The sequence below is a fragment of the Asterias rubens genome, chromosome 12 (assembly GCF_902459465.1).
Source record: "Asterias rubens chromosome 12, eAstRub1.3, whole genome shotgun sequence".
NCBI classification, from domain to species: Eukaryota; Metazoa; Echinodermata; class Asteroidea; order Forcipulatida; family Asteriidae; genus Asterias; species Asterias rubens.
In genome coordinates this window covers 271,688-295,612 of record NC_047073.1, presented here as the reverse complement: position 1 = coordinate 295,612, position 23,925 = coordinate 271,688, and the positions used below count along the sequence as shown (strand labels likewise).

The 23,925-nt window shown below is 38.4% G+C and overlaps 2 protein-coding genes across 2 annotated transcripts in view; one reads left to right on the top strand and one right to left on the bottom strand.

Annotated features, from left to right (window-relative positions):
* The window catches only part of LOC117297522 (VWFA and cache domain-containing protein 1-like), a 31,925-nt gene extending 14,664 nt beyond the window's left edge, over positions 1-17,261 (bottom strand). Inside the window, exons 1-11 of the mRNA XM_033780609.1 lie at positions 16,674-17,261; positions 7,963-8,025; positions 7,454-7,602; positions 6,735-6,841; positions 6,226-6,376; positions 5,137-5,281; positions 4,399-4,534; positions 3,772-3,861; positions 2,537-2,671; positions 1,835-1,941; positions 880-1,012 (exon numbers count right to left, since the gene is read on the bottom strand). Of these exons, the coding sequence (XP_033636500.1) occupies positions 880-1,012; positions 1,835-1,941; positions 2,537-2,671; positions 3,772-3,861; positions 4,399-4,534; positions 5,137-5,281; positions 6,226-6,376; positions 6,735-6,841; positions 7,454-7,602; positions 7,963-8,025; positions 16,674-17,045 (1,588 nt within the window). The 5' untranslated portion in view covers positions 17,046-17,261. The remainder of the gene's footprint in view (positions 1-879; positions 1,013-1,834; positions 1,942-2,536; positions 2,672-3,771; positions 3,862-4,398; positions 4,535-5,136; positions 5,282-6,225; positions 6,377-6,734; positions 6,842-7,453; positions 7,603-7,962; positions 8,026-16,673) is intronic.
* A 105-nt stretch (positions 17,262-17,366) lies between these two features.
* LOC117297523 (adrenodoxin-like protein 1, mitochondrial) lies at positions 17,367-23,895 on the top strand. The gene is made up of 6 exons (XM_033780610.1): positions 17,367-17,558; positions 18,447-18,501; positions 19,659-19,765; positions 20,204-20,291; positions 22,086-22,138; positions 22,614-23,895. Exons 1-6 carry the CDS (start codon positions 17,372-17,374, stop codon positions 22,715-22,717), a joined length of 594 nt encoding a protein of 197 aa, XP_033636501.1. The 5' UTR covers positions 17,367-17,371; the 3' UTR covers positions 22,718-23,895.
* The last annotated feature ends 30 nt before the right edge of the window (positions 23,896-23,925 follow it).

The following is a 23,925-nucleotide window of genomic DNA, read 5'->3' as shown; positions in this document are numbered from 1 at the left end:
GTGAACTATGGTCCTATTTCCCTTATAACATAAACATTGAATTGACGCTTACCTCCCCCAGCGGTATCCAAGTGAGGTAGGGAGAACACAACATAAACATTGAATTGACGCTTACCTCCCCCAGCGGTATCCAAGTGAGGTAGGGAGAACACAACATAAACATTGAATTGACTCTTACCTCCCCTAGTGGTATCCAAGTGAGGTAGGGAGAACACAACATAAACATTGAATCTTACCTCCCCCAGTGGTATCCAAGTGAGGTAGGGAGAACACAACATAAACATTGAATTGACTCTTACCTCCCCCAGTGGTATCCAAGTGAGGTAGGGAGAACACAACATAAACATTGAATTGACGCTTACCTCCCCCAGCGGTATCCAAGTGAGGTAGGGAGAACACAACATAAACATTGAATTGACTCTTACCTCCCCCAGTGGTATCCAAGTGAGGTAGGGAGAACACAACATAAACATTGAATGGGAGACTTTCTGGGACGATAGAGGGCAGCAGACTTACCGGGTAAATCCATTGTTCTCAGAATTGTGCGCATGTTCAGAACTACGTAAACAATGGAAATTTACCCGGTATGTCTGCTGCCTCCTAGCGTTGGAAAGTCTCCTATTGACTCTTACCTCCCCCAGTGGTATCCAAGTGAGGTAGGGAGAACACAACATAAACATTGAATCTTACCTCCCCCAGTGGTATCCAAGTGAGGTAGGGAGAACACAACATAAACATTGAATTGACTCTTACCTCCCCCAGTGGTATCCAAGTGAGGTAGGGAGAACACAACATAAACATTGAATTGACGCTTACCTCCCCCAGCGGTATCCAAGTGAGGTAGGGAGAACACAACATAAACATTGAATTGACTCTTACCTCCCCCAGTGGTATCCAAGTGAGGTAGGGAGAACACAGGTTTGGAACTTGTGTCTAGCGGAAGTATTGTATAAAATCTTCCAACGGTTGAAGGTAAATTGCTCATCTGATTCAACACTGTCATCACTCCTTTCTGTTGGGAGAAAATAAGGCAATACCAGAAGGTTTAATCTCTGACTACAGAAAAATGAAATAATTTAAAATTTTGGTTTTCAAATAGTAATTTCTAGTTTGAGAATAACAACTATTTATGATGTTGGTTGTACATGCAAACAATTTTCTTGAGGCTGAGCCTGTAGAATGATACAAGATTGATTATCAAACTATGTATAAGTTTTTTGTTTTTCGTTTTTTTCAGTCAATGATATCAGTAATAATACAATTCAAAATAGTTCACGGAATAGTTAGTATTAAATAAATAATTAATTTCAAAACTATAGAAAAGTTAGTTTTTAATAGTCACAGATCATCCAGTAAAAACGTTTTTATAAGCGATCACCAAACCTTGCAAGGTCAATTTAAGGTCATGGCTACACTTAACTGCTTTGGGCTATCGACCAAAAGCAACTGCCACCAGGGGCACGTTGCCAGCTACTCCCGAGGCTAAAACAGAAATACCCCCTTCACAGTATGTAAGGATGTAGGCATGGGTATCATCCACTAGGAGCTTGACTGGTAGAGCAGAATGCACTACCTTCCCAACTTGTACACAGCAATTATGGTATAGTGTCTGGCTAAAGGGCACTAGTGTCATGACTGGCAATCAAACACACACTCTGCTCCTGACAGCATGCTTTCAGTTTACTAGACCGCTTGGCCACAAAACAAATTGAATTTTCTTTTAAATACCTTTTTCTGGAGTCATGTTCTAAAAAGCATGAGCCCACTCATTTTGATGTGAAGATTTAGAGGAAAGAAGACCTAGATGAATGTTATATTAGGGTTTCAAACTGACCTGTTTAGGGGGTAAGTTTCCTCTATACGTCTCCTGGTAGCTTGTTCCATTGTCCAATTCAGCAAGATCCCTCAGGAATGCCAACTCCTCCAGCCCTGTTATTCCTTCTGTTTGAATCAAAACAAACAGTAGTAAGTACTTGGTAAAAACTGGGTGAGTCAAAAAGAAGCTGACCGGGATGGGTGATGTTTTTCAACACAAACAATTGACACTCAAAAGTTCAGTACAGCATACAATTAACGAGCACTCTCGCCTGCTTATAAGAAAAAAAGAGAAAAAAAGATCTTTCCTAAGAGGAGTTATGTCTATATTAATAAAGGTACGCAACTGCGTCTTAACTAGATGTTTAGATTCAGTCTAACATTAACAGTCTATAGACAGCTACAAACATGAGTGCTTTCAGTAAAACAGGCATAACTTCTCTAAGAAAGGATCAATTTGTTTCATTTTTCCCCAGATAAACAGGAAAGAATGCTTGTTTAAGAATGTGCTTCACTGGGGTTTAGGGTGTTAGTTGTTGTTTTGTTTTTAAATCATAAACCTCAGTCCACTTCTTTTTGACCCACCCTGACCCTGAATAATACAGTTGTACCCCAGTACAAGTTGAATTTATATTAACTTGTAATTTGTTTTTAAACTAATATCAGCGTTTCTGTATTTCATTTTCTTACTGAACTATTAAAAATGATTTGTTTTACTAACCTTGTACAAGAGCATATGTCATAACAATAGCTCTATTGTTGAAGAGTCTATTGTTGTTTATTACTGTATTGATTATAGCCCTAGCGTCTTCATTCTCAGAGATATGTCCAGCACTGATGTAAACAATCACACAATCTAACAACAAATACATCAACAATTCAGAATTAATATTTAATATAAGAGATGTTAAATTTGCATCAGGGACAAAGAATATAATTATTTTGTTTTTTGACCCATACTGCCTCTTTACTGCCTCTAGCTACCGGGCAATCTCAGTAGTCTAGTTGGTAAGACACTGCTCTAGAATTGCAATGGCCATGGGTTCGTATCCCACCCACAATACCTGTGACAGGATTCAAACTACCTCTAGCTGTCGGGCAATCTCAGTTATAGTCTAGTTGGTAAGACACTGCTCTAGAATTGCAAGGGCCATGGGTTCGTATCCCAGCCACAATACCTGTGACAGGATTCAAACTACCTCTAGCTGTCGAGCAATCTCAGTTATAGTCTAGTTGGTAAGACACTGCTCTAGAATTGCAAGGGCCATGGGTTTGATCCCAGCCACAATACCTGTGACAGGATTCAAACTACCTCTAGCTGTCGGGCAATCTCAGTTATAGTCTAGTTGGTAAGACACTGCTCTAGAATTGCAAGGGCCATGGGTTCGTATCCCACCCACAATACCTGTGACAGGATTCAAACTACCTCTAGCTGTCGGGCAATCTCAGTTATAATCTAGTTGGTAAGACACTGCTCTAGAATTGCAAGGGCCATGGGTTCGTATCCCAGCCACAATACCTGTGACAGGATTCAAACTACCTCTAGCTGTCGGGCAATCTCAGTTATAGTCTAGTTGGTAAGACACTGCTCTAGAATTGCAAGGGCCATGGGTTCGTATCCCAGCCACAATACCTGTGACAGGATTCAAACTACCTCTAGCTGTCGGGCAATCTCAGTTATAGTCTAGTTGGTAAGACACTGCTCTAGAATTGCAAGGGCCATGGGTTTGATCCCAGCCACAATACCTGTGACAGGATTCAAACTACCTCTAGCTGTCGGGCAATCTCAGTTATAGTCTAGTTGGTAAGACACTGCTCTAGAATTGCAAGGGTCATGGGTTCCAATCCCACCCAAGTAACATGCCTGAGTATAAATAAGCAGCTTCAACAAATAGGTTTTAAATAGAAACTTAAAACAGTGTAAAGATCTTTGGTCTAGGAACGTAATATACTTACCAGTAATACTGTTGTTGATGTTTTGAGGTACGGTGGATTTCTGAAGCAGATCAAAGGCTTTTTGAAGACCCAGTGTGTGATTTGTAACACCTGAAATAATGAAAGTTATTATCTCCATCAATCAACCATTTTGACTTCTTCTCTGTTATTTATAATAGTAATAATATTATTAATAGTAATAACTAGTTCTTACAGCACATTTTTCAATAACCATATCAATGCGCTTTCCCTGGTCATTGGGCCAATAACATCCCTTTACTCTTTCTCAGCTCCCTGGGGAGTATACAACCCCGGGCAACTGTAGCGCCCCAATGGCATTTTCAAACACAATATCAACCTCTACCCTCGCAGGTACCCATTTATACCCCTGGGTGAAGGGAAGCAATTATAGTAAAGCATCTTGCTCAATGACACAACTGCCATGAATAGGATTCGAACCCACACTCCGATGACTTAACTGCCCGAACTCAATGCTCTAAACCACTCAACCATGACATCCTACACCGTTTATGGCAGAGAAATTAAACAAACTTTTTCACAGTTTGTGCTAAAGTTGAAGAAAAACTTGGCATGCACTAAAAACATTAACAAACACAGAGATTCCATGTGACCTTTGACACGACCTACCTGTATCTCTCCTGATAGTTTTGATATACTGGATGAGCTGTTTCTTAGTATCCAAGGTAGCAGTTGCTAGGTGGTTGTCATAGCAACCATCCTGTAGGCAGGTCTGCACAGTAGAGCCTACACTTAAAATTCCAACCTAATAAGATAAAAATCATTTTAATTAGTAAAATAATTAGTTAATTAATTAAAGTCGAGTGTTAATTAATCATCATTAAGATAAGACAGTTTAAGAAGATGCTCAACTGACAGCTGGCTTATTGTCTTAATAATTTTCTTATCAGAGTTATACATTTCTGCTAAGTAAACTCTTGAAGTGCAAAGGTAGTATTTGTATTTACACTTTGCAACAATAGCCGTCCCAGGAAACGGTTGCCTCCATGCCCCCTGCTTAACGTAAACAAATAATTGGGCACTTCAGGGTCAAAATACTTAAGAAGAAACCCAAGTAATTGGTGTTTCTTTGAATAAATTTGAATGGTTTTGAAAAAAGAAACAACAAAGAAATTCTGCGATTGTCAGATCTGGGCCCAGCTCTACGAAATTTGGCCCTGGTGACTTCGGGAACTTTGTCTCACTACATGTACCTACCTTATCTTTCTCAGAGAGAGATGCTTAAAAATGTTCTGCTAAGCAGCAATGAGCAGGATACCAGGTGTTTTGACTGGTAACCTTAATCTGGTTAGCACATTTTTGTTGTGCTTAGCTACTTTGAAATTGGGCCTAAATGGCTTGACTTACCTGATCTTTCTCAGAAAGAGATGCTAAGGCAACCTCCGCTGCATCCTTAGCAATCTGCAGAGATGCCTCACTGACTGACGAACCTCGGTCAATCAAAATAACAATGTGCTTAGCCTGAGGTCTAACCGTCGAGGAATAGATGGGCCTGAAATCAGATCAAGATAACTGTTATCAATCCACCATCGCTGAGATAACCACAACGCCTTGAGTCATCCTCTCTACATTTAACATGATTGTTATCCGTAGGGGGTACTTGAATCTAATGAAGTAATCCAACTCAGATTGGTGCTCAAATTGTTTCCCTCTTTAAAGTACTTCCATTTAGGGAATTGATTTCATGATTGCAAGTTATTTTAAGAGTAGCGTTTTATTACCAGTAATCATAGAAGGTTTGGAGTCTAAGATGATAGGAATTCTGCTGAGTGAAGTAACCCCTTATGAGTCATAAAACCAACTCACATGAGCTGTATTAATGACCTTTCCCTCAAAAGATACGGTCAATGCTCAGCACAGAATTTTATATATTTAAAACTTATCTTAAGTGGTTAAAACTGGTATTGAAACATCTTGGATGTTATTCAGAATAATACTGTACCTAATTATTAATTTAAAACATTCAAGACAAAGGATTATAAGTGACTGAATAATAAAGTAAATACAAATGTTAGGTGGTTTGCAGATAGCCCCTGCAATGTTAGAAAACTTTGGTGATTGTGTTTTCTTTTGTTTTACTTAATTCTTTTATTTATTTTCTGTCATTTTTTGGGAGGGGTGCTGTACTATCCAAGTTAGAAGTCACATCTGCTACTGATATGAATGTGTGAATTCAGCTACTGAATATGTATTCTGAGCACCACACTATTCCAATATCAAATGTATTTAATCATTCTAAACATCCATGTCTTTATTGCTAATCAACTCCTGAATATGTAAACTATGTAAATTATATAAATGAATATGTAAATTCAGAACTCAAGATATCACAGAACTTACTCATTCCTCATAGGCACGTCTTTATTGCTAATCCACTCATGAATATGTAAATTATGTTAAAGGTTATGTACATTCAAAACTCATGACAGAACTTACTCGTTCCTCATATCCATATCTTTATTGCATCGTCTAGCGTGTGCATGAGTTCCTGTGTAGGATGTAGCAGGGAATATAATGTGAACTCCATCCTCAGAGTTGAAATACTGCCATTTCAGGGTTGGGTTCGCCATCTGATGTCTCTTAAAAACTACAACAATCACAGGAAAAAACAGCTTAGTAATTAAGAATGCTGGGGAAAGGCATTTTCTCCTTGGTAAAGGGCACTCACCCTATGAGGAAATTGCACATTTCTAAAGGAGCATTTGAAGGGCACCAAGGCAGTGACCGTGGGCATGGATGCACCTTACGCCAAACCATTATCTATAATTAAATGATTGATGGTTCCATGGATACTGCTGTGGTACCACCCATGTTGGTGGTCTATGAGAAACTATTGAAGGGGCACCAAGGCCCTGACCAGGGCGTCTGAGGCCATGGCTTCCATAATATGGGTGTAACTTCAGACCTAACCTCCCAGTATGGAAGAAAGGTTGCATCGTTCCTACCTTGGGAGATGTTTTTGACTGGGTTGAATGTGTTGCTAGAAGTGACAGGAGAAACCCTCTCACAAGCCGTTTCCTTGGTGATGTTAGCTTGGAAGACAGAATCATACCTACAAATCAAAACAGAGAAAGGAATTAAGAAGTCTCTCGAATTACTAAATCAGAAAGCCTTTTGAAAGTGTTGCAGGAAGAGGCAGGTAAGATTGAAGGCTAGAGAATAAGACGTCACAGCTATGTTTTCGCTCATAGGTTCTTTCACTGGAGTTCAGCACAGCTCGACTCCTCAGAATTGTTAGTTGCCAATTTGTGATGTCAAAGTTTTTATTGCATTCATATGAAGTATAAACCGGGTTTAAGGCTCTGTGCTCATGATGTGTAGCCAGAGTCTAGGTTAGGAAAATGCCCTGTACATCTGATAGACTATTTGTCAGTTTTCCCCCTACATATCCTAAAATCAGCACTAAGTATTAGGGAGGTTTACGTTACGCGATCAAAAACGTGAGCGTAAACGTCAGAAAATGTTGTTGTTAAAATCTCATGTTTTTAGCATCTGTGAAGTTACCATTTCTCATATCAGGTACGTATGTGCAGACATCACATGTGAACATGCAATAGGCCCAAAGTGATGTTGTCACCTAGAAACGACACATTTCAGACGTTCACATTCACGTTTTTGCTCGGTTAACGTGCAGCTAAACCTCCCTATTGTTTGTGTAACTTACTTGAATAAGTCATGGCGTAGTTTGCAGCAACTCTGACTAGCTGTAATGGGATCTGAGCGATGTATACGATAAAGGTTCTCAACAACTGCTCGGTCAAAATTCAGCAACTGCACAAACTTCTTCAGCTTGGATTTGACGTTCGCTGTTAACTGTTACACGGAAGAAGTATATAACACGATATTAAGCAGAATCACAAAGTTTCAAGAGCTCTAGGCCCATTTTCATAAAGATGTTCAGCAGAAAATACTTCTTAGTTAATTTCTTTGCTGAGCAAAACACGAGAGGCAAACATGTAAACTTTATGTAATGTTGACTGGTAACCTGTTTTTGCTTAGCAAGGTTTTCCTGTCATTAGCAGGTTTCTTGTGCTTACAAGCTTTAAGAAATTGGGTCCTGGTACAAGGCGAGTAGAATACACTGTTTGAAATGTCAACTCAGAACTAACACTTTCAATCTTAGTAATTGAGTTTTCATAAAGTTGCTCATTTCTTTGAATAGCTTGTCCTTACCTGATCGAGTTGATGTTGTGCATTAGGCTGTTTATCTTCATACGTCAGTGAATCGTAAGCTTCCTATAAACACACAACAATAAAGAAAAAACATTAACATTATCTACTATTTATCATTTAGAAATCAACTAAAAACAAACAGACAGAGTTAGATGAGGAAAATATTAATTTGTATTGAAACCTTGAAAAGGGCACCAAAGCGAAAACAGGGAACCACGCAATTGCTGTGGGTGCCATGGGTTAATTTGAGGCCTGCTACTGGACATGGGCCCGTGTCCCTGGGAATTGGGTCCCCCAATGGGAAATTAACATAGGCTGAGGAGGAGGATTCAGAAGAGAGCGCTATCAGAAGAAGTTTGTACACAGTTAGCCATATGGGGGGAAAAGAACCCCCTTGGGGGGGGGGGGACCAGAATCTCCTGCCACACCTGCAGTCCAGTGGCTATTTCAATCTCTGACCTAGTGTATGGGTGTGTTCTATTTATTCACATTCAGGTCTGGGGAGGGGGGGGGGACACAGAAACTCCTGCCATACCTGCAGTCCAGTGGATATTTCAATCTCTGACCTAGTGTATGGGTGTGTTGTATTTATTCACATTCAGGTCTGGGGAGGGGGGGGGGACACACAGAAACTCCTGCCATACCTGCAGTCCAGTGGCTATTTCAATCTCTGACCTAGTGTATGGGTGTGTTCTATTTATTCACATTCAGGTCTGGGGAGGGGGGGGGGACACAGAAACTCCTGCCATACCTGCAGTCCAGTGGATATTTCAATCTCTGACCTAGTGTATGGGTGTGTTGTATTTATTCACATTCAGGTCTGGGGAGGGGGGGGGGACAGAAACTCCTGCCATACCTGCAGTCCAGTGGCTATTTCAATCTCTGACCTAGTGTATGGGTGTGTTCTATTTATTCACATTCAGGTCTGGGGAGGGGGGGGGGATTCTTATTGAAGCACAAGACTTGTACATCATTTGCTCTGGTCTGGGAAATACACTCAGGGAATGATTTCATCCAGCAGTTTTGCATAGCAAAATATTTTGACTGATCATGTTTTGTGCACACTGAATGGTAATATTGACTAGCAAATGATGATTTTTGAGTAGCAACGGACACATTTTGTGTAGCATTTTGCTATGCTATACAAGGGAAATCGTTCACCGAGATCCCCTTCAAATGTTTATAATTCAAATGTAAAAGAAAGCCTGGTAGTAGTACACCTCAATAGAACAAACAGACTAACATCAATGCATACAATAAATTATGCACAGTACCATCCACATATTACTTATTAGCAGCGTTTACTGAACAGTGCATAATAACACAATGTGTACTCAGTAAACTTGCTAGGTAAATAATTACTGAATTCTGAAGAATAAATAACATGTGGAATGAAATCCGTTGAGTGGATTCAGTTCAGGTAGCTAGTTGATCTTTGTACCTGAGCTTTGGTCCCATTAATTTGTCATTTGTCGACTCTAGGCAAATTTAGTTGCAGTGGGCTGTCTGATGTAGACCTATACAATGTTTGCAAGGACTGGGCTGTGAGAGGCCACATGCTTGGCTCATAGGCACGGCAATATTTCCTCCATAGGGCCACTCTATAGGGGAAATTTATATTTCTTCTTTAAAACATTTCAAGGAGGGGGTGCCATGGCAAAGACAAAGGGTAAAGAGGTTTCCGTTTCAAGTAAGTGTGAGCATCAGCTTAAACTAAACACGCTTAAAATTATAACAAGATTTTAAAACCCACACATTACAAAGTTATCTTATGTTTGTAAAAAATAATGTACTATAAACTGCCCCTTTAAGATAAATTCCTTTGAAAATTGACCAAAAAACGCAATGAAAACATCAACATCACAATATAATGGGGAAAAAAAATGAAAACATCAACAACTCAATGTTTTATTGTAGAAATCTTCAACACAGTTTATGAAAGTTTTTTTTAAATAAACAATGACAACATCAAAAACTCAATGTTTTATCATAATTTTCTAACACAATTTATGGAAGATTTTTTACAATAATCAATGAAAACATCCAGAACTCAGTGTTTTCTAGTTGTGTTCTAACACAATTTCTGAAATATTTGTTAACAATATACAGGGAAAACATCAAAAACTCAATGTTTTATCGTAGTTTTCTTGCACAATTAATAAAAGAATTTTTTACAATCAACAACGAAAAAAAAGAAGCTATATTGTGTGTTCTTTCACAATTTATGAACGACTTTTTACAATAAATTAAACAATAAAAACATCAAAAACTCAATGTTATATTGTAGTTTTCTTACGCAATTTATGAAAGTTTTTTTAACAATAAACAATGGAAACATCAACTACACTATATTAGCAAAAGAGCAATGTGTGGTATAGAGTTGAGCGAGCCAGACCCATACTGCGCCATGTATGCCCACCGCCTCTAACACTCTCACAGACTGATTGAAAACCTATGACTACCCGATAACTAACATTGTGTGGTCCTCAATACAAGGTGTTTGGCCAACCTACAATGCCCAGTGTGTGGTGGTGCTGGGCTGGAGGGTAGAATAACAAGTTCAATGAGAAAGCGCTCAAGATTCTAATCACCATTCGTTCATATGTTATATGGATTCCTTTTAAGTGAAACACTGTTACTTTTTTTTCCAGACAGAAAAAGGCAGCATTTGTTAAATGTTATTATTATAATTTGTTAAATGTTTGACCATAAATAGCTTTATTTTTTTGGTCAGGCCTGATACTTCACGGAGGCAACGAAGGCCTCCAAGTGGTGCCCTTGAAATGATCCAGTAGAAATTTACAATTTCCTCATAGGGTGCCCTTTATACCAAGGAGAACAAGCCTTGGTGCCCTTGCCCTTTCAAAGACAAAGCACACAGGCCTGTTTTAAATAGGACCCAAAAGTAAGATGATATTGTATTTGTGTGTATATTTCTTCTATTTTCTTTATTCTGTTTAGATTAACATCAATGGTACTGCACACAACCCTATCAACCATGTGTTCACTGAGGAACCTTCCTCAATCCTTCACCATTGATCAATTGGTTAGTGTAAATGTAGGATCCCTCCGGACTCAAATCTCAAAAATCCTCCATTTGATTTTGGCAGAATAAGAACGGTACAGGTTTAGAAGCTAAAATGTGTTATCGAGCCCATTGATCCTTTGTTGTCACCATGTTCATTATTTGGATGTTATAACTAGCGGTCGCCCAGTCGCCAACTGCGAGCTTAAACAGCGGCAGGCGGGTCATTACATGTATCTCTTCGTCACTAGTCTGCAGGGCAAGTCAACAAATAATTACTTGTCACAATAAATAAGGAGTATGATGGTAACATCATTCCCTGCATGTCCAACTACTGCATTCTTATTCTTATCTCTTGCGCATATTTTATAAACCCCTATGTACAGCTCAAGTGCATAGCCTCTACATTCTGTATCTACGAATACTCACTACTGTAAGGGGAAAAAAACCTGTGGTCAACCACCATTGGTACCCTTTTCCTGTACCCTTTTCCTGTACCAAACATGTAGCAAAACCTAGCTTTATTTAGAGCTCCATTCTGTACAATGAAACTACAAACAGTGATTGAGTTTGTTGGAAAACGCTGTCAAAGCACCAGGCTCTGGCTTTTCTATGTGGTCAATGTAAGCCCTGACTGGTTCAAAGCATCAGAACCTCCTCTTTTGTTGTATACAATGGGGGATTTACATGTGTACTGTGCTCACAGGGTAGTTTTTAATCCGAAGGACCATTAAACCTAGCCCTCTTTGTGTATTGGTCTATGTGGAAAAGGGTATTGGTACCAGTGTACCAGTGTAGTGCATATGAGCATGTGCTGACACAGTAAAGAATACCAGTTTATGAAAAGCTTAACCAATCAAGCCCGGTTCATACTTCCTGCAAATGCGATGCGAATTAAACATGAATTTGACTTCACAACTCTGTTTTCGCACTGATATTCGCAAGAGAGTTGAGCACAACTCAATTGCTGCAAGTTATTCTTTGCGAATATATGTGACGTCAACTTCCGCATCGCATCTTATGAAGTATGAACCAGGCTTAATGCACAATTCTAGAACCAGGAGTAAGGATTGTTCCTCTTTAAGTTCCACACATTTGATATAACCTCCTTGATATACATAAATGTTAACTATGGACTAAAGGTTTGTTTTAGAGTGTCTAAAACAGTTCACAAAAATAGCTTCTTTCTCCAATTATGGCATAAAATGTACACGTAAATATTCTCCATTTAAGTTTTAATAGGTTTTGTGGATTTGTGACCACAAATCATTAATTTGAAGGAGCAAGCCTGAGCATTTTTGTAAAACAGAAGAGTAAGTTATTAGACATCCCAAACATCCATTTATAGTATAAAGCAAATCCAAATTAATTTCACCTTAAAAATTGCACACGAAAATGTTGTTTCTTAGGCCCAAAAAGCAAGAGAGACTAAATGTAGTTTTCATGTGGCCATCCCCACTGCATGTACCTGGTTTGCCCTGTGGCCATTAAGGTGAAAGGCCACAATAGATCGTCAATTTGTATGCAAAACAGGATTTGGTGCCAAGGAGTAGAGAAATTTACATTAGCTGTGGACAGGATACTCTAGGTAACATGCAGTGCACATAAAAATGTCTCTCCATGGTTTCACTGGGTATAGCTAGCTCGCTAGCTACAAAAGGTTTAGTAGAGCTGATAATAAATGCATGCAGACAAGTAGAAATGTAGTACCTGCTTGCAGAAAGAAAATACTTAAAAAAACACTGACCATTCAGGAAACTGAACAATGAGAAATGAGCAATAGGACCTAACTCTTTTGTCTTTTAATGCAATAAATTAATTGAAAGTGGATTGAAATGATCCAGTATTGGCAAGTAATCAAACTTCTTTATTTAAACACTGTTTATTAAATATTTTTCACAACAAAGAAAACAATTGAAAAACATCATTTTAAAGAGCGGACGGATTTGGCAATCCAACTGGAAATTTGCTTCCAATGATTTATTTGCACTGCTTTTAAAACAATGACTGGTTGGAACAATTAAACCATTTTATTTTGACCTATTTGTACAAAGTACAATTTTGAGTATTAGGGAAATCATGTGAATATTTTGTTCACAGTAAAAACATCAATTGTTTTAACTAAGGTGTATACATAAATACTAAGAGTTCTGCATATCTACAAAACTAAAATGTGTACATATTGTAGAAATCTCTTTTCCAGCAGCGTAATTTCTAATTAAAAACAAAACTAAACCATTAATTCAAAAGCATAAAGAGCAATAGGCTCTACAAACCCCAAAGTTCCGTATAAAAGTTGATCTCCAATTATCTGTACATGAACATGTTCCGCACTCTACCGTAAAAAAAAATATCGCCATATTTTCCATAGCATTTATTTATTTTTTCATCAGCGGTACAAAGAAAACAACAGTTTTTTTCTAAATTAATGCAAGCAGAGCTGATTGAATCGGTAGACTGAGCAATTCACTCTACTCATACGAACAGGTATTATTCCTAGAGGGGGATTATTCACGCTTTTCATAACGGATGACGAACTGACTTTTATTTCTCTACACGACCGTTGACAGTTGAAGGTCTTACACGGAAACAGCAGGCCTTGACAGTTCTTTAACACCTGGAGTTTATACATCAATACTTTAGTCTTTGGTAGAGTGCAACGGTAATGTAGTGGAAATGTACAAATTTGAAGAATAAAATAGGGCTTTGAATTCATACACAATATGAAGATTTCTGTATTTTGAAGTGCAATTGTTGATGGAAATACAACCATTCAAAATTCAGTATTTAAAACATGTCATATGAAAAGTACACAAATGTGCACATTCATCTCCAGATGTGAGTTTCAGACCATTTAAAATCAAATAACTTTTGATTTTGAACAGTTGAGTAAACAGGCTTGCAATTAAAGTGTGTAATTACTGTCATTATGCTCTCTTATTATCCTTTATTTGCCCGTCGTTTGATATTCCATCAATTGCATGCTGACATTGCCTTTGTTAATTTAAATTCATTTGAATGACATTGAGCTGTTTTAAGACGACTCGCTGTGCACCGTTTATTAAAAGGATCTAAATGATATTTTAATAAACTATGGTATGGAAGAATTTAGGATGCAATTTAACCATTTAGGTATGCATTGTACAAGCATGGTGTATTGATTACAGAATAAAACATTTGACTTTCATAATTAAAGATGGAATCAGTGAGCATTTACATCTATTTACCATTATTTCACAACCTGTCAAAACAAAATCGCATGTCAGACTTTCCCAAAAAATGTTTCAAAACTTTGGGGCATGCAAAATGGACCCAACATTTTTAAAGTTTGGCCTTCCTAGCACACTGGACTGTGTAACACATTTATCTTCATGATTTTTGTGAATTTGATCTGAAGTACAAAAATACAAGTTTTTTTAAATACAATTTGTTTATTTCTTTTTTTATTTACTTTTTTTTGGGGGGTATCGGTTGTAACTCACGCATATAAGCCTGCTGTTCATATTCAATTGTACCTGCCAAATAACCAACAGCGACTTCATGCACTGGGAGAACCCTAAAGGTAGGCCCTAATGCATTGTTTGGGCTCTATCTGTAGCCTGCCGTTCATATTCAATTGTACCTGCCAAATAACCAACAGCGACTTCATGTACTGGGAGAACCCTAAAGGTAGGCCCTAATGCATTGTTTGGGCTCTATCTGTAGCCTGCCGTTCATATTCAATTGTACCTGCCAAATAACCAACAGCGACTTCATGCACTGGGAGAACCCTAAAGGTAGGCCCTAATGCATTGTTTGGGCTCTATCTGTAGTTAAACATATCGCAATAAAATATTCTAGAAATCCACAATCCAGACACTAAGTTAAAAATTGAAGTGCATCCCTTTAGTTTTTTGTTTTACATTGATTGATTCACTACTTGTGATTATTCTTAGCTAGCATGCCTCAGGGGTTTGGGTCAATGAACTGGACATCAACGCAATCACTGGAAGTAAATACATTAAATGCCATGGTGATGTTAAAGATTCATATTGCTAGGGGCAACAATATGTCAATTAACAGGTTTCCATTTCATTTCTTATATTGTTCAGGCCTGCATGCTTCATTTTTGAAAGAGAAAATGGCACCAAGGCAATTTCTCCGTGGTAAAGGGCACCCTATGAGGAAATTGTAAATTTCTACTCACTGTCGAGCATTTCAAGGGCACCAAGGCAATGACCTGGGGGCATGGAGGCAATCGCCTTTGTTGTTTTTATTTACAGCTTATGAAGTCTTCCCCAATATAAATTTAACAATTACATTTACTTGAAAGAAAGAGAACAAAACTGTTCTAAACTCTGAGTTAGATTAAACTTATTATGAGGGATTTGATTAGTAAGGATAAAACATAATTGTTTTAGTTTAGTGTGACAGCTTACTAAACTATGTAATAAACTTAAAACAAATTGACATCCACTCTTGACTTAAATATTCTGTTGAGTATCAAAGTTTAACAACATAAAATATATCGTTGCGGTACCCGCTGCCAAAACATAGGATTCGAACTGCCTCCAGCTGCCGGGCAACCTCGGTAGTCTAGTTGGTAAGACACTGCTCTAGAATTGCAAGGGTCGTGGGTTCGAATCCCACCTGAGTAACATGCCTGTGATATTTTTTCACAGGACTCGGGAAAGTACTGAGTATACAGTGCTAATACACATCGGTGTATGGGTAAAAACCAAAATTAATATAGTTTAACAACACTTTAGAAAGATTCAGGCCTGTGTGCTTCGTTTTTGAAAATGCAAGGGCACCAAGGCCTTTTTATCTTTGGTAAAGAGCACTCTATCAGGAAATTGTGAATTTCTACTGTGAGCCTATTAAATGGCACCAAGGCAATGACCAGGGGGCACGGAGTCAATCGCCTTCGTTGCCTCCGTGCCCTCTGTGAAGAATCAGGCCCGAGATGTAAATCTTCTCTTACCTTAGCGATTGTTCAAATGTTTATTATACTTTGTTAAATGTGCTCTCTCGTCTCTCATATAGATTCTAATCTAGTAAAAATGTTGAGCTACAAGCCATATGGTCAGGTCTGCACAATTCAGAACTTGACCTGAATTTCAAGCCCGTCATCGTGCAATCTGCAAGACCTTGCACTGCACTGTGCACAATCGCACTGAATTAATAGTTATTCACCACTTTTTCACTAAATACAAAAAGCGATATTTTAATCAGGTAAATTAGATACATTATTATTTCTTATCGAGTGGTGGCGCCATATTACGGAAACTTTTCCGGATTATAAAAATATGGGATTATTGCTCATTTTAACCCAAGAACATATCAACTCTGAATTCAACAGTCAGACAAAATAATATTAATTTTTATAAAGCTACATTCATTGACTTAAAAACTACACACTATGACTAAAAATAAAGCAAATCAGGTAATTTATTTGATGTAAGAGTCTCTTTTTGTACAAAATGTATTGTTACTTTGACAACAACAATCAAAAGTGGGTATCTATAGACTATAATTTGTATAAAAAAACATGTATTATGATTTTTCAAGATGACTCACTCAACAAAACGTAATATATAAACAAAGTTTTGTTTTTATTTTATTTAGTCATTAGTGTAATTTGTTGATTAACATATGAATGCAATCCCAAACAAAATAAATACAAATAATAACAAAAGTAACTCACCTGTAATGAAGTTAATCCAAGTTCTGAGTCCACAATGAATCTGAATCTCCTATTTAACACCTTAACTTGACGGAGCAAAGTTGCATCAAGATTGGTGTCTGCATCATTAGCCCTGCTCTGGACCTTGCTCGCCGCTCCGCCAGGCTGGTGCAAAGATGACGCCAATTCACGCAATAAATCAGGGTTGTTGAAGTTAATTTGTGACTTTTGGAGGTTCTTGTCACTGCCTCTCTGCTTGTTGGTTCCAGTGTTTGGTTCGCTGGCTTCACTTTGGATGGTCTCAGCAGAACCAAGAGACGGGGAAACTGCCTTAATGAACATGACAGAACCACACAGCAGTACAATGAAAAACTCACAAGACGTTGACGCCATTTTGATGCCGAATACAAACCCCGTCCCGACCAGCCTCGAATCACGGCGGCTATTCTGCTCACAATGGTGAATATATTTACGGCTTTTTACCTTACTGTCATCATTAATATGTGTCTCTCGTACTTTCTGTATCCATTTATTGAGACATTGTTGCTAAAAAGTGCAAAACTCAAACCATAAAACGACGACCGACCTCATCTTCAAAACCGAAGGTGCCCGCTGTACTGTGTGTGTGTGTGAACAGCATTTTTGCATGCATGATTAGTTTTGCGTTTCAATGTCAAAGGTCAATAGTTCTTATCCCACAATTCCGTATGATTTTCAAGATGGCGCTGTTCATGAAACTTACCCAATGTGGTGCTCGCCAACTTTTTCATCGACAGTTTCTCAACTTGACAGCGTCAATTATCTCCCATAGTTTTACCGCTAGATTGTCCGGTAGTGTTGGAAGCAGCTCACCATATCTATCATCAAAATTACGGAAGACAACGAGAGATTTTCATTCACAAAGTGGTAAAATGACCTTGCATTCTATTTTTTTTTACGAACTTAATTTTTTAAGCGCACGTGAATGCCGCCCTCTAGCGATCGGGGGGGTGGTTGCGGGACAGTAAATTGTACGATTTCATTTCAGTATCATTCTATTGTAAACTATGTGTCAATGTAAAGCTGATTATTAAATATCATGATGAATATAGCTAGGTAGTGTGTGTGACGTGATTAAATAAATGTCCTAGACCTATCGCATCATTCAATCATTCAAGTACGAAGTAAGTAATTTAAAAGCTCATTTATTATTCGTTGACGTCGGATTATTATATTATTTTATCCATTAAAAACAAACTTGTGAGTCAAAGTTTCAAACCAAATAAGTACTCGAAATTTATGGTTTTGGGTACAACTTTTATTGTTAATTAAATGCAAATATTGACATCTTTTTAAAATATGTGGAACTGGAACTTCTATTTTTCTAGGAAATTGGAAGTATAGAAAGGTTGGAAAATGTGTGCTGGTTGGAAAAAGAGAGTTGACCAGTGGTGGGTGGGAAATTATGAGTGGCGTGTGGCCTGTGGGCTTTCTGACACTGACCACCAGGGGCAGAACCCTAGCATGTCAGGGCATCATTCATAAAGCTGTTATTACTAAATGATAGCTTTCCTCCAATCACAGCATGGGAGCCTATTATTCTAGATAGTCAGCATCCACTTCAAGAATGCTGTTGATTGGTCATTTTTCTAATATCTGCCAACCCGCACTCCGCAGCGCTATGTTATTTATTATTTACGCCAATATTTGTGTCAATTTGGACAGGACTTTTGGGGCAACTTGTCCTAAATTTCTGTTGTTTGGTTCTCGACTTTTGAGGCATAACTTGTCTTGAATTTGTGTCGTTTTTTACAGGACCTTTGAGGCATGGTGACTATGAATACCAAGATCCCAAATCACCAGATGAAATGTAAGTCAGAAAAAAATAGCTAATACCATAAAACATGGTTCTTGCTTCAGAGACTCACTAGTAAACTTTATATCTCACCACATCTGCTTAGTGTAACTTGTAAGCAAAGCAAGATGCATGCTAACTCACAAGCAGCTCTCGAAGCAGATCATCAGGCCATTGTAGAGTGTTGTGGCCGAGTAGTTAAGAGCATCGAATTTAAGTTCTTGTTCAGTCACCGGAGTGTGGGTTCGAATCCCGGTCGTGACACTTGTATCCTTGAGCAAGATACTATACTATAATTGCTTCTCCTCGCCCAGGGGTATGAATGGGTAGAGGGTAGAGGTTGATATTGTGTATGAAAAAGCCACAAGCGCCTTATTACAGGCAGCTCAGGGCTGTGCACTCCCCAGGGAGCTGAGAAACATTTAAAAAGGGGATGTTATTGGCCCTATGACCAGGGCACTAATGTAAAGCGCATTGATACGGTTGTTGTGAAATGCGCTATATAAAAATTTGTTATTGAATTTGTTATTATGCTTGCTGGTTCCCTTGAAATGCTTCAGAAGAAATTTACAATTTCAAAGGGTGTCCTTTACCGTGGGGAAATGCCTTGGTGCCCTTGCCCTTTCAAAAACGAAGCATACAGGCCTGGATCATTGATGTGACATTGCAAATAAACCCCCTGCATAGTCGGCCATCGCTCAGATCAAGAAAGAAACAATGAAAATGTACAACTGGTACTCTCAGGTCTTTCTTTGACCTCAGTAAGGACACTGTTGGGTCTTGTGATGTCGTGTGTAAGACGTCATGCATGCACCATGAAAGCTTGTTCACATGTTTTTGCCATAATGAGCACAAAAATGTGCTTGTTTAAAAACTTGATGTAAGGCCAAATAAACAACAAACCAGTTGACCGTCCCAGACCCCATCCTTTTTTTTACTATTTTTTTATTTTACATTTTGTTTTCAAACAGACAAATTTTCTGTGTATTTCTCATTTAACTCACTAATCTTTTAAGAACTTGTAACTACATAAAGTAAGTGGTGACTTTAAACTGAAATATTGGTGGCCAACTAGTGTTTTTTTTACTTGGCCGTAGGCTGTGAGTTATATCAACTGTGTTTATGTGACATGATTCACTAATACATGCATGTTGTTTTCATTTCCTTAACAGTGTAAATATCACGTACTTGGACAGAAGTGGAGAGATTATTCCAGTGCAAGGAAAAATAGGAGATAATGTTATGTATTTGGCTCACAGACATGACATAGAAGTTGAAGGTAAATTTCTTGTGAATTATGATATTTCAAGGTTACATGTATCATATGATAAACACATGGTGTTTTTTTAATATCTAGAAAATCAACCAAAAATATTACCTTGAAACAGCATATAAAAAATTCACTTCTTGTAAGCAAGAAGTAGCTGTTGCAAATGCAAAGATTGTAATAGCCCAATATTTCCAACCTAGCAGATTAAAGCCTAAAAGCAACATGTATCTGTTTAGGAGCAAGTATTAACAATTGAACTTGTTACCAATTCTGTGTTTGTGTTGGGATAAATGTGCATCTTTCTTGAAGGAAGATTACTCAACAGTCATAGCCACAATGAAAGTCACTTGATTTGAACACAGCCTGGACCCAGAGGAAGATCCTTGTAACTTATGACTCACAAAGTGACTTACTCTCGCCTATATCATTGTTTTTATTTTGTTGCAGGTGCATGTGAAGCATCATTAGCATGCTGTACTTGTCATGTAGTGTTACCAGAAGAATATTATAACAAATTACCGGAGATCGAAGAAGAGTGAGTATGTTTAGACATTCTAATTAGTTACATACAGGAATTCTGTTAACATTTTCTTTCTGTTTAAGACTAAATTGAAAATCCAAATGGTAGCTGTTTTATTAGCAATTGAGTTACTCAAATTAAAACAAAAGTGGCTCTGGTGTTTCTGATCAACAGAGTGTGGGTTAGATTCCCCAGGTGTGACACTTGTGTCCTTGAGCGAGACACTTAACCATTGTTCCGCCATCGTGTGTGATGTAAAGGTGTTGGTCACATGGGACCAATGTGTTGTGTAACGCATGTAAAAGAATCCAGTGTGCTTATCGAAAAGAGAAGGGGTTGCCCTGGTGTTCCTGGCTGTGGCTGCCGAAAAGAACCCAGTGTGCTTATCGAAAAGAGAAGGGGTTGCCCTGGTGTTCCTGGCTGTGGCTGCCGAAAAGAACCCAGTGTGCTTATTGAAAAGAGAAGGGGTTGCCCTGGTGTTCCTGGCTGTGGCTGCCGAAAAGAACCCAGTGTGCTTATCGAAAAGAGAAGGGGTTGCCCTGGTGTTCCTGGCTGTGGCTGCCGAAAAGAACCCAGTGTGCTTATCGAAAAGAGAAGGGGTTGCCCTGGTGTTCCTGGCTGTGGCTGCCGAAAAGAACCCAGTGTGCTTATCGAAAAGAGAAGGGGTTGCCCTGGTGTTCCTGGCTGTGGCTGCCGAAAAGAACCCAGTGTGCTTATCGAAAAGAGAAGGGGTTGCCCTGGTGTTCCTGGCTGTGGCTGCCGAAAAGAACCCAGTGTGCTTATCGAAAAGAGAAGGGGTTGCCCTGGTGTTCCTGGCTGTGGCTGCCGAAAAGAACCCAGTGTGCTTATCGAAAAGAGAAGGGGTTGCCCTGGTGTTCCTGGCTGTGGCTGCCGAAAAGAACCCAGTGTGCTTATCGAAAAGAGAAGGGGTTGCCCTGGTGTTCCTGGCTGTGGCTGCCGAAAAGAACCCAGTGTGCTTATCGAAAAGAGAAGGGGTTGCCCTGGTGTTCCTGGCTGTGGCTGCCGAAAAAAACCCAGTGTGCTTATCGAAAAGAGAAGGGGTTGCCCTGGTGTTCCTGGCTGTGGCTACCGAATGCGCCCTTATAAGGTGCTACATAATTAGGTCTATAAATTCATTACTTCCATAACCTATCTTTTCTGAAAAAGTGAAGCACCTGAGTTCCTTGATGGTAGATACGTGTGCTATATAAGATACGTGTGCTATATAAGATACGTGTGCTATATAAGATACGTGTGCTATATAAGATACGTGTGCTATATAAGATACGTGTGCTATATAAGATACGTGTGCTATATAAGATACGTGTGCTATATAAGATACGTGTGCTATATAAGATACGTGTGCTATATAAGATACGTGTGCTATATAAGATACGTGTGCTATATAAGATACGTGTGCTATATAAGATACGTGTGCTATATAAGATACGTGTGCTATATAAGATACTTGTGCTATATAAGATATGTGTGCTATATAAGATACGTGTGCTATATAAGATACGTGTGCTATATAAGATACGTGTGCTATATAAGATACGTGTGCTATATAAGATACGTGTGCTATATAAGATACGTGTGCTATATAAGATACTTGTGCTATATAAGATACGTGTGCTATATAAGATACGTGTGCTATATAAGATACGTGTGCTATATAAGATTTCGGCATTATTATTATTTATTGTGACTTATCTTTGATTTTACTGTGACTCATTTTGAAGACCAGTTAGCAGTGGATGTTTCTATACCCATTGATTTTATGTTTCATTGTTGCTTGTTCTTTACTAGAGAGGAAGACATGCTGGACCTGGCACCATTTCTAACTGCTACATCAAGACTAAGTGAGTTCAAATACCTAAAGGGACAAGACACGTTGCCTTGGATCGGGCAAGTTGGTCTATGAAAAGTGATTGTAACCGTTTGTTATGAAATGGATGTTGTTAGAGGGGTGTTTTTATATAATGATCCACACAAATATGCCTCCTAATTGTGTGGTGTTTTTTTTACTTTGCGAACTAACACGGTCAGCCGTTTTGTGGAGTCAAACGTTTGACTCCACAAATGGAAGTGCCTTGTTAGTTCACAACGCACAAGACATATTTTTGATGGATCATTCAAATTTTAAAACATCCCTAACCATATCCATTTCATAACAAACGATTACAAACGCTTTTATATAGACCAACTCGCCTGATCCAAGGCAACATGTCCTTTTGAAAAAATTGAATTTTTTTTAATTGAGATATTGGTGAAAGTCTTTGTATTTAGCAAATTACTGTATGAATTGAAATTATTTTCTTTATCTATCATTTTAAGGTTGTCAGATCATCCTCACCAAAGATCTTGACGGTATGGAAGTCAAGCTACCACAAGCTACAAGGAATTTCTATGTGGATGGTCACGTACCTCAGCCACACTGATGCCTTAATACCGGGCATTAAAGTTCATTCTTGAAGGGGCACAGCAATTTGGTAAGGGGCTCTCCTAGGAGGAAAATGTCGGCTTGTATTGGAACTTACAAAGGGCCCCACAGCAAAAGCACAGGGCACCAGGGCATTTGCAAACGGCATCACAGCAATTGCACAGGCCACCAGGGCATTTGCTGTGGGTGCCGTGGGGTATTTCGAGGCTTGCCTTACATGTCTCAATATCACTAATGGTAAAGAATATCAGTGACATTCATTACTTTTTTTCCTGAAGGCGAGCAGAGTAAACTGTTTGTAACGTCGAGACCACATTGGTTCTTCTCAAAGCCAACACTCCTCATAAAGATATTTTATACATGGTTGTACTGCAAGTTTATTTAGAATTAATTCCTACGCTCAGAGCCGCAAAAAGGGGCCGTTATGTCTTCTGTCGCCAGCAACTCAAAAGTCTTGTATTGGTGAAGAATGTCCTCCAATGATGTCTTTGATGTTACCCCCAATAAAACTTACACCCTTAAAGATGCCTGAGATAATGAGTAAGCATATGAATGTTTGCTAAGCATGTCAATTTCCTAAATAACAATTTTGACTTTTTTGCACTGTAACAAACTGTGTCCTGCCCCATTGTGTTTACTTTAATCAAGAACCCAACACTTATGTTGAATTTGATTTTATAAAGATATACGCAGGATAATAAGTCTGGTAATATTATTTTGTTATGTATCTATCGGTCAATAAACAAATGAACAACAAACAATGTTATGCATTCTTTGAACTTTGAATAGTACTATTCTATATCATTGCATTTAGCAAGAACACTTTCCCGGGACAAAACACTTAACTCAAAGTTGAACTGATTGCACCAGGGATAAAGAATATCATTTTGGTTTCAATGCCAGAAAGAAAGAAAAGGCAGCTCTTGTTTTGGAGTATTTACTTATTACTAGCCAACACTTGTTCTAGGTTATTGATATAAAATTATTTTAATATTGAGAAAACAAGTATTGGAAACATCACAAAAAAAGTTTTGCTTCATTTAAAGGTAAAAACACCCAATGTATGTCAATATTTATGTTTACATGTGTAAATAAAAACAAATGATGATCTAAGTGCAACTTTAACTCTTATTTAAAACGTGAATAAAAGTTAACTTTATGTTTTTACCTTGTCAATTTCTTGTTTTGCTTCTCATTTATTCCATC

Excerpts from the sequence above, each read along its gene's own strand:
- LOC117297523 (XM_033780610.1), top strand. The coding sequence starts at position 17,372 with ATGGCGCTGTTCATGAAACTTACCCAATGTGGTGCTCGCCAACTTTTT. Across the intron at positions 18,502-19,658 it reads CCCAAATCACCAGATGAAAT|TGTAAATATCACGTACTTGG; the intron begins GTAAGTCAGAAA and ends TTTCCTTAACAG. Across the intron at positions 19,766-20,203 it reads ACATGACATAGAAGTTGAAG|GTGCATGTGAAGCATCATTA; the intron begins GTAAATTTCTTG and ends ATTTTGTTGCAG.